This window comes from Gadus macrocephalus, chromosome 16 (assembly GCF_031168955.1).
Source record: "Gadus macrocephalus chromosome 16, ASM3116895v1".
Taxonomy (NCBI): Eukaryota; Metazoa; Chordata; class Actinopteri; order Gadiformes; family Gadidae; genus Gadus; species Gadus macrocephalus.
The window spans coordinates 424294-435697 of NC_082397.1; the positions used below are offsets into that span (position 1 = coordinate 424294).

The 11404-nt window shown below is 53.7% G+C and overlaps 1 protein-coding gene across 2 annotated transcripts in view; it reads left to right on the top strand.

The window, feature by feature from the left end:
• The first annotated feature begins 245 nt into the window (after positions 1 to 245).
• prkd2 (protein kinase D2) overlaps positions 246 to 11404 on the top strand; it is a 20301-nt gene continuing 9142 nt past the window's right edge. For both annotated transcript variants that reach the window (XR_009529621.1, XM_060074768.1), the window contains exons 1-10: positions 246 to 405; positions 814 to 945; positions 4022 to 4230; positions 4958 to 5141; positions 5624 to 5695; positions 5829 to 5846; positions 6069 to 6228; positions 6912 to 7023; positions 9902 to 9979; positions 10598 to 10913. Coding sequence is in view for 1 of the 2 variants with exons in the window: in XM_060074768.1 (XP_059930751.1) it covers positions 906 to 945; positions 4022 to 4230; positions 4958 to 5141; positions 5624 to 5695; positions 5829 to 5846; positions 6069 to 6228; positions 6912 to 7023; positions 9902 to 9979; positions 10598 to 10913 (1189 nt within the window). In the remaining variant the exon portion in view is untranslated. The remainder of the gene's footprint in view (positions 406 to 813; positions 946 to 4021; positions 4231 to 4957; positions 5142 to 5623; positions 5696 to 5828; positions 5847 to 6068; positions 6229 to 6911; positions 7024 to 9901; positions 9980 to 10597; positions 10914 to 11404) is intronic.

The window sequence follows — 11404 nt, forward strand, 5'->3', positions numbered from 1 at the left end:
TTGTGATTGGTTGTTGTATATGTGTTCTGTTGAGAGGAGAGGAGAGATGGAGGAGTTTGTGTTTATCAGGATCCACCTCTTTGCTGCTTTGCTCGTCACAGAGAGCACACACACCATTCATAGCAAACCAGTAACAGTACGGTGCAATGCAAGGCCTTCCCCAGCCCCCCCCAGAGCAGCCTGAAGGACCGGGCAGCACAGGAAGCAGGTGATTAAAGCAGGTCTGACACGCAGCCTATCTCTTCCTTTCTCTTTGTCTCTTGTAGTTTCCTGAGTGCGGTTTCTACGGCATCTACGACAAGATCTTGTTGTTTAAACATGACACGACGACCCACAACATCCTGCAGCTGGTCAAGGCGGCCAGCGACATACAGGAGGGGGAGCTGGTGGAGGTGGTACTCTCTGGTGGGTCCCCTCTCTCCCCTCCTCTCCTCTCCTCCTCTCCTCTTTCCATCCTCTCCTCTCCTCCTCTCCTCTTTCCCATCCTCTCCCCCCTCCTCTCCCTCCCTCCCTACGTTCTCCCTCCTGTCCTCCCTCCTGTTCTTCCTCCCTCCCTAACGTTCTTCCCCTCCTCTCCCTCCCACCCTCCTCCCTGACGTTCCCTCCCTCTCTAACGTTCTCCCTCCTCCCTGACGTTCCCCCTCCCTCCCTGACGTTCCCCCCTCCCTCCTGACGTTCCCCCTCCCTCCCTAACGTTCTCCCTCCCTCCCTGACGTTCTCCCTCCCTCCCTGACGTTCTCCCTCCCTAACGTTCTCCCCCCTCCTCTCCCTCCCTCCCTCCTCCCTAACGTTCTCCCTCCTGTTCCCCCTCAGCCGCCGCCACCTTCGAGGACTTTCAGATCCGACCGCACGCGCTGAACGTCCACTCGTACCGCGCGCCGGCCTTCTGCGACCACTGTGGGGAGATGCTGTTCGGCCTGGTGAGACAGGGGCTGAAGTGTGACGGTGAGGAACCTGGAACCAACACTAGAACAACACTAGAAATACTAGACCAACACCAGAACAACACTAGAACCAACACTAGAACAACACTAGAACCAACACTAGAACAACACTAGAACGAACACCAGAACAACACTAGAAATACTGGACCAATACTAGAACAACACTAGAACCAACACCAGAACAACACTAGAACCAACACTAGAACAACACTAGAACCAACACTAGAACAACACTAGAACCAACACTAGAACCAACACTAGGAACAACACTGGAACCAACACTAGGAACAACACTGGAACCAACACTAGAACAACACTAGAAATACTAGACCAATACTAGAACAACACTAGAACCAACACCAGAACAACACTAGAACCAACACTAGAACAACTCTAGAAATACTAGACCAATACTAGAACAACACTAGAACCAACACCAGAACAACACTAGAACCAACACTAGAACAACTCTAGAAATACTAGACCAATACTAGAACAACACTAGAACTAACACCGGAACAAAACTAGAACCAACACTAGAACAACTCTAGAAATACTAGACCAATACTAGAGCAACACTAGAACTAACACCGGAACAAAACTAGAACCAACACTAGAACAACTCTAGAAATACTAGACCAATACTAGAACATCACTAGAACCAACACCAGAACAACACTAGAACCAACACTAGAACAACACTAGAACCAACACTAGAACAACACTAGAACCAACACTAGAACAACACTAGAAATACTAGAACAACACTAGAACCAACACTAGAACCAACACTAGGAACACTAGAACCAACACTAGAACAACACTAGAAATACTAGACCAATACTAGAACAACACTAGAACCAACACTAGGAACACTAGAACCAACACTAGAACAACACTAGAAATACTAGACCAATACTAGAACAACACTAGAACCTACACCAGAACAACACTAGAACAACAATAGAACAACACTAGAACCAACACTAGAACAACACTAGAACCAACACTAGAACAACACTAGAAATACTAGACCAATACTAGAACCAACACTAGAACCAACACCAGAACAACACTAGAACCAACACTAGAACAACACTAGAACCATCACTAGAACAACACTAGAACCAACACTAGAACAACACTAGAACCAACACCAGAACAACACTAGAACCAACACTAGAACAACACTAGAACCAACACTAGAACCAACACTAGGAACACTAGAACCAACACTAGAACAACACTAGAAATACTAGACCAATACTAGAACAACACTAGAACCTACACCAGAACAACACTAGAACCAACACTAGAACAACACTAGAACCAACACTAGAACAACACTAGAACCAACACTAGAACAACACTAGAACCAACACCAGAACAACACTAGAACCAACACTCGAACAACACTAGAACCAACACTAGAACAACACTAGAACCAACGATAGAACAACACTAGAACCAACACCAGAACAACAATAGAACCAACACTAGAACAACACTAGAACCAACACTAGAACAACACTAGAACCAACACTAGAACAACACTAGAACCAACACTAGAACAACACTAGAACCAACACTAGGAACACTAGACCAATGCTAGAACAACACTAGAACCAACACCAGAACAACACTAGAACCAACACTAGAACAACACTAGAACCAACACCAGAACAACACTAGAACCAACACCAGAACAACACTAGAACCAACACTAGAACAACACTAGAACCAACACTCGAACAACACTAGAACCAACACTAGAACAACACTAGAACCAACACCAGAACAACACTAGAACCAACACTAGAACAACACTAGAACCAACACTAGAACAACACTAGAACCAACACCAGAACAATACTAGAACCAACACTAGAACAACACTAGAACCAACACCAGAACAACACTAGAACCAACGCTAGAACAACACTAGAACCAACACCAGAACAACACTAGAACCAACACTAGGAACACTAGACCAATGCTAGAACAACACTAGAACCAATACTAGAACCAACACTAGAACAACACTAGAACAACACTAGACCAATGCTAGAACAACACTAGAACAACACTAGAACAACACTGCAACAACACTATAAACACTTGAACAACACTAACACTACTAGAACAACACTAACATTACTAGAACCACGCTAGAACAACACTATCAATATTAAAGCAACAAAAGAACAACAATATCAACACTAGAACCACACTGGAACCACACTGGAACAACTAGTACCACCACTAGTACCAAGTGACCCAGTGACCCTACCCTCTCTGATGGGTTAGTGGTCCAGGTGCCCCCTGTTGGCTGCAGGCTGAACACACTTACCTAATGAAGGACCTCTCCCCCTGCTGTCCTCCTCTCCTGTGGCGCCCCCTGCAGGCTGCAGGCTGAACTCACTAAACTGATGAAGGACCACTCCCCTCTGCTGCCCCCTGCAGGCTGACAGTGAACTCACTAACCTAGTGAAGGACCTCTCCCCTCTGCTGCCCCCTGCAGGCTGACAGTGAACTCACTAACCTAATGAAGGACCTCTCCCTTCTGCTGCCCCCTGCAGGCTGACAGTGAACTCACTAACCTAATGAAGGACCTCTCCCCTCTGCTGCCCCCTGCAGGCTGACAGTGAACTCACTAACCTAATGAAGGACCACTCCCCTCTGCTGCCCCCTGCAGGCTGAACACACTAACCTAATGAAGGACCACTCCCCTCTGCTGCCCCCTGCAGGCTGACAGTGAACTCACTAACCTAATGAAGGACCTCTCCCCTCTGCTGCCCCCTGCAGGCTGACAGTGAACTCACTAACCTAATGAAGGACCTCTCCCCTCTGCTGCCCCCTGCAGGCTGACAGTGAACTCACTAACCTAATGAAGGACCTCTCCCCTCTGCTGCCCCCTGCAGGCTGAACACACTAACCTAATGAAGGACCTCTCCCCTCTGCTGCCCCCTGCAGGCTGAACACACTAACCTAATGAAGGACCTCTCCCCTCTGCTGCCCCCTGCAGGCTGAACACACTAACCTAATGAAGGACCTCTCCCCTCTGCTGCCCCCTGCAGGCTGCGGGCTGAACTACCACAAGCGCTGCGCCTTCAGCATCCCCAACAACTGCAGCGGGGCCCGTAAGCGCCGTCTGTCCACCACCTCGCTGACCAGCAGCCAGTCGCTGCGGCTCAGCGCCAGCGAGTCCCTGAGCAGCGTGGCAACGGCCTCCACCACCTCCACCGCGTCCGAGGAGGCCAGCCTGGTCCGCTCACACACCCAGATGGTAGGAGGCCCGCCTGGTCCGCTCACACACCCAGATGGTAGGAGGCCCGCCTGGTCCGCTCACACACCCAGATGGTAGGAGGCCCGCGGAGCCTCCCGACCGCACTCGGGTTATTGTGTTCAGTATAACCTCATTCAATCCCTGTGATGGTGGTGGAATATTGTGTATAATATCTTACTACTATATAATAGCAGGCCTGTCTGACAAGTTACTGCGGCACACTTGATCAACGGCAAGATGGAGATAACGGCCCTCCTAGCCGAGACGTTGTGTCTATAGACCACACTTTTTTGCAAAACTTTTATTTATTTATTAAATATTAATCTCCTCCTTGGGCATCCCGCAATGTCTTGTGATAGTGACCCCCCCCCCCCCCCCCCCCCACCCCCCTTACCCGCTTCCGAATGTTTTAACGTCCCCCCGTCAACAAACCCTTCCAGGTAAGACCACTCTCTGTAGGCTGGTGGAATGCTTGTACATCATCGACTGGGGTTTCCACATTATAGCTATGGGATGGCTACACCTAGAGGTTGAGGAACTCTAGTATACATGATATACCCTCTCTCCTGAGCGAGTCTCCCCTGTGGTTGTTCTACACCTGGACTGTGTTCACCTTCTGACTGATCTATGACGGGGACTCTGACCTCCATGAAGAAGACCTCCCCCACCTCTCTCTCTGACCTCTGACCTTCCTCCCCCCTCTCTGACCTCTGTCTCTCGTCCCCAGCCTCGCACGCCCAGCGAGGCCCGCCGCTTCTACACGGGCCGGCCGGTCCACCTGGACAAGATGCTGATGAGCAAGGTGAAGGTCCCCCACACCTTCACCGTGCACTCGTACACGCGCCCCACCGTGTGCCAGTACTGCAAGAGGCTGCTGAGGGGGCTCTTCAGACAGGGCCTGCAGTGCAAGGGTGAGTGGGGGGGGGGGGAGAGTATGTGGGGGTGAGAGAGAGTCTGTGTGGGGGGAGAGTGCACGGATAGTGAGCAAGTGTTAGATCACCACAGTGTTAGCTCACTGGTGTGTTAGCTCACTGGTGTGTTAGATAACTACTGTGTTAGATCACTAGTGTGTTCGATAACTAGTGTGTTAGATAACTACTGTGTTAGATAACTAGTGTGTTAGATCACTAGTGTGTTAGATCACTAGTGTGTTAGATCACTGGTGTGTTAGATCACTAGTGTGTTAGACCACTAGTGTCTTAGACCACTGGTGTGTTAGACCACTACTGTGTTAGATCACTAGTGTGTTAGATAACTAGTGTGTTAGATCACTAGTGTGTCAGATAACTACTGTGTTAGACCACTAGTGTCTTAGACCACTACTGTGTTAGCAGTTAGCTTCACCTATCTGAATTTCACATGAGCTGAGCTTGGTTTTGTTGGGATGTTTCAGATTGTAAGTTCAACTGCCACAAGCGCTGTGCGTACAAAGTGCCCAACGACTGCCTGGGGGAGACGGCTGGAGGTATGTCCGCTGTCACCTTCATCGTTATCAGACGGCCCGATCAGAGAGTTAGCCTCTGACTTTAAAACAACTGAACCATGAGATCAGGATTGGGTGCGCTGATTAACCTGACGTCCCTCCCTTCTCTCCCCAGAGAACCGAGGGAACAGTGGTGAGTCTCCGCCGTTCCACCGGGAACCGACCTCTCAGGAGGTTCTTCTGAGGCATGGACTCAGAACCACCTCACCTTCAAGTCATTCAAACGTTGATTCAATTTAATTCAATCGATATTTTATAATCGATTGAATTCGACTATAATTATAGTCGAAACAACCGAAGTGACGACCCCCAGTGAAAGTGCCCAGTAGGTCTCCCTCTCTGCCCCCCCCCCCAGACACGCTGAGCCCCAGCGTGGACGCGGAGGTCCCCATGGACTACAGCAGCACCTACGACTCCTCAGACAAGCTGTCCATGGACGACTCCGACGAGGTCTGCAGCATCCCGGGCTCCTTCTCCCCCGAGAGCAACCCGGACGGGGTCAGCGGGGACCAGAGGTACACGCACACACACGCACACGCACACGCACACACACGCACACGCATACACACACACACACACGCACACACACGCACATACACACGCACACGCACACACACACACACACGCACACACATGCACACGCACACACACACACGCACACGCACACGCACACACACACACACACACGCACACGCACATACACACGCACACACACACACACACACACACACACACACACACACACACACACACACACACACACACACACACACACACACACACCATACAGACATGTACAGACACACACACACACACACACGCACACACACACACACACACACACACACACACACACACACACACACACACACACACACACACACACACACACACACACACACCATACAGACATGTACACACACACACACACACACACACACACACACACACACACACACACACACACACACACACACACACACACACACACCATACAGACATGTACAGACACACACACACACACACACACACACACACACACACACAAACACACACATGTAAACACACGCACGCATGTACACGCACACAAACATAGACACTCACACCCACACAAACACACACACAGACACCCACACACACCCATGGAGACACACACACCCATGCAGAAACCTGAAGGCCCCCATTGACCCCCCCCCAGCGTCTACATCCCCCTGATGCGGGTGGTGCAGTCGGTGAGGCAGACCACCAGACGCTCCTCCACCTCCATCAAGGAGGGCTGGATGGTGCACTACAGCAACAAGGACACCCTGGTAACTACAGCCACCTCTACACCACCCGAAACCCAGCACCACCCAGAGCCCAAACACCACCCAGACCACCACCCAGACCACCAACACCACCCAGACCCCCAACACCACCCAGACCCCCAACACCACCCAGACCCCCAACACCACCCAGACCCCCAACACCACCCAGACCCCCAACACCACCCAGACCCCCAACACCACCCAGACCACCAACACCACCCAGACCCCCAACACCACCCAGACCACCAACACCACCCAGACCCCCAACACCACCCAGACCCCCAACACCACCCAGACCACCAACACCACCCAGACCCCCAACACCCCCACCACCACCCAGACCCCCAACACCACCCAGACCCCCAACACCACCCAGACCCCCAACACCACCCAGACCACCAACACCACCCAGACCCCCAACACCACCCAGACCCCCAACACCACCCAGACCACCAACACCACCCAGACCACCAACACCACCCAGACCCCCAACACCACCCAGACCACCAACACCACCCAGACCCCCAACACCACCCAGACCCCCAACACCACCCAGACCCCCAACACCACCCAGACCCCCAACACCACCCAGACCCCCAACACCACCCAGACCCCCAACACCCCCACCACCACCCAGACCCCCAACACCACCCAGAGCCCTAACACCACTCAGACCACCAACACCACCCAGACCACCAACACCACCCAGACCACCAACACCACCCAGACCACCAACACCACCCAGACCCCCAACACCACCCAGACAGACCCCAACACCACCCAGACCCCCAACACCACCCAGACCCCCAACACACCACCCAGAGCCCCAACACCACCCAGACCCCCAACACCACCCAGACCCCCAACACCACCCAGACCCCCAACACCACCCAGACCCCCAACACCCCCACCACCACCCAGACCCCCACCACCACCCAGACCCCCACCACCACCCAGACCCCCAACACCACCCGGACCCCCAACACCACCCAGAGCCCTAACACCACTCAGACCCCCAACACCACCCGGAGCCCCAGCACCACCCAGACCCCCAACACCCAGACAGCCAACCCCCCAACACCACCCAGACCCCCAACACCACCCAGACCCCCAACACCACCCAGACCCCCAACACCACCCAGACCCCCAACACCACCCAGACCCCCAACACCACCCAGACCCCTAACACCACCCAGACCCCCAACACCACCCAGACCCCCAACACCACCCAGACCACCACCCCCAATACCACCCAGACCCCCAACACCACCCAGACCCCCAACACCACCCAGACCACCACCCCCACTACCACCCAGACAGCCAGCACCACCCAGACTACCAACCCCCCAACACCACCCAGACCCCCAACAGCCCCACCGAACTAGACACCATCACCACTAGACACTGTCAGCACTAGACACTGTCACCACTAGACACCGTCACCACTAGACACCGTCACCACCAGACACCGTCACCACCAGACACCGTCACCACCAGACACCGTCACCACTAGACACCGTCAGCACTAGACACCGTCAGCACTAGACACGTCACCACTAGACACCGTCAGCACTAGACACTGTCACCACTAGACACCGTCACCACTAGACACCGTCACCACCAGACACCGTCACCACCAGACACCGTCACCACCAGACACCGTCACCACTAGACACCGTCAGCACTAGACACCGTCAGCACTAGACACGTCACCACTAGACACCGTCAGCACTAGACACCGTCAGCACTAGACACGTCACCACTAGACACCGTCAGCACTAGACACGTCACCACTAGACACCGTCAGCACTAGACACCGTCACCACTAGACACCGTCACCACTAGACACCGTCACCACCAGACACCGTCACCACTAGACACCGTCACCACTAGACACCATCACCACTAGACACTGTCACCACTAGACACCGTCACCACTAGACACCGTCACCACCAGACACCGTCACCACCAGACACCGTCACCACCAGACACCGTCACCACTAGACACCGTCACCACTAAACACCGTCACCACTAGACACCGTCAGCACTAGACACCGTCACCACTAGACACCACCAGACACCGTCAGCACCAGACACCGTCACCACCAGACACCGTCACCACTAGACACCGTCACCACCAGACACCGTCACCACTAGACCCCGTCACCACTTTCGCTTCCCACGTAAAGCGGCTTCATTTGGTGAGTGAAGAAGGAATACGGCCGGCTAATCTAGTCATCAGACTGTCTGTATCTTAGAGACTTTTATGTTGTATATTGGTTTCCTGCGACCTTGATAATTGTTTTGCTTTCTCTCTGCTCTCTGATTTCTGACAAATTCACAAATTTGTGTGTGTCTGTCTTGCAAGTGGGGCACTTTGTGTGAGTTGTGTGTTGAATGATGCTTTTGGGAAAACGGCAGGTACATTCAGACTAAAAGCTTGCCATCTTTTCCTCTCGCTCCCCTTTCACGTTTTCCTTTTCTCTCTCTTTCTTTCATCTTATTTAAGTGTGTTGTTGACATGATCTCATTCCGAATGTACTTTTGACTGTGATTCTCCCTGATGCTTTCATTTTCTGCTGCCACTAACTCTCCACCTCTCTCTCTCTCTCTCTCTCTCTCTCTCTCTCTCTCTCTCTCCATTTTCCCACTTTTCATTTCCTCCATCCTCTTCCAGTTTGTACTCAGCCTGCACCTGCAGCCTTCAGCCTTCAGCCTGCAGCCTTCAGCCTTCAGTGTCCTCTTGCTCTCTCGCCACCTCCTAAAATGAGTCCCACATGGTCGCGTGGACCGCTAAACCCTGATAATCCATTCCCCCCTATCCCTCCCTCCTCCTCCCTCCCTCCCTCCTCCACCCTAATCCTCCACCCCAATCTCAGAGAAAAAGGCACTTCTGGCGTCTGGACTGTAAGTGCATCATCCTGTTCCAGAACAACACCTCCAACAAATACTACAAGGCAAGTGTCTCTTGATCTCTGTTCCTCTGTTACCGTTCTGCTCTGTTCTGGGGTCAGGGGTCGGACCCAGGGTTCTCTGGGGTCAGGGGTCGGACCCAGGGTTCTCTGGGGTCAGGGGTCGGACCCAGGGTTCTGGGGTCAGGGGTCAGACCCAGGGTTCTGGGGTCAGGGGTCGGACCCAGGGTTCTGGGGTCAGGGGTCGGACCCAGGGTTCTCTGGGGTCAGGGGTCAGACCCAGGGTTCAGGTGTTGTTACTGTTCTGGGGTCAGGGGTCGGACCCAGGGTTCTCTGGGGTCAGGGGTCAAGCCCAGGGTTCTCTGGGTTCAGGGGTCGGACCCAGGGTTCTCTGGGGTCAGGGGTCGGACCCAGGGTTCTCTGGGGTCAGGGGTCAGACCCAGGGTTCTCTGGGGTCAGGGTTCAAGCCCAGGGTTCTCTGGGTTCAGGGGTCGGACCCAGGGTTCTCTGGGGTCAGGGGTCAGACCCAGGGTTCTCTGGGGTCAGGGGTCAGACCCAGGGTTCTCTGGGGTCAGGGGTCGGACCCAGGGTTCTCTGGGGTCAGGGGTCGCAGCCCTGACCCCAGCGGGTGGTCTGATGGTGTGTGTTGCCCGCCCCCCCCAGGAGATCCCCCTCTCGGAGGTCCTGGAGGTCTGCCCGGCGGGGGACTTCTCCCTGGTCCCGGCCGGCACCCCCCCCCACTGCTTCGAGCTCATCACCGGCACCTTGCGCTACTACGTGGGGGAGGACCCCAACACGCGGGCCCCCCCGCCCCCCGGCCCCGCCCAGGGGACTCCCCATGCCCCCCCCTCCCCCAGCAACGTGGCGCCCAACAGCGGCGTGGGGCGGGAGGTGGCCCGCGCCTGGGAGGGCGTGATTCGCCAGGCCCTCATGCCCGTCATCTTCCAGGATGCGCCCCCACCCAAAAACACACCGCACAGTAAGACACGGCTAATGAAGGGGTGAATAGACATGAGAGGAGAGGTATGAAGGGGTGAATAGACATGAGAGGAGAGGTATGAAGGGGTGAATAGACATGAGAGGAGAGGTATGAAGGGGTGAATAGACGTGAGAGGAGAGGTATGAAGGGGTGAATAGACGTGAGAGGAGAGGTATGAAGGGGTGAATAGACGTGAGAGGAGAGGTATGAAGGGATGAATAGACATGAGAGGAGAGGTATGAAGGGGTGAATAGACGTGAGAGGAGAGGTATGAAGGGGTGAATAGACATGAGAGGAGAGGTATGAAGGGGTGAATAGACATGAGAGGAGAGGTATGAAGGGGTGAATAGACATGAGATCAGATTATTTGTGTTCACCTCCGGAACGCCCAAAACTGAGGATCACATTAACCCCCACAAAACAAAGTGTGTTGTGATGCTCAGCGGAGCAGAGGCAGCGTCAGGACTCTGATGTTCCTCCTGTCGTCCTCC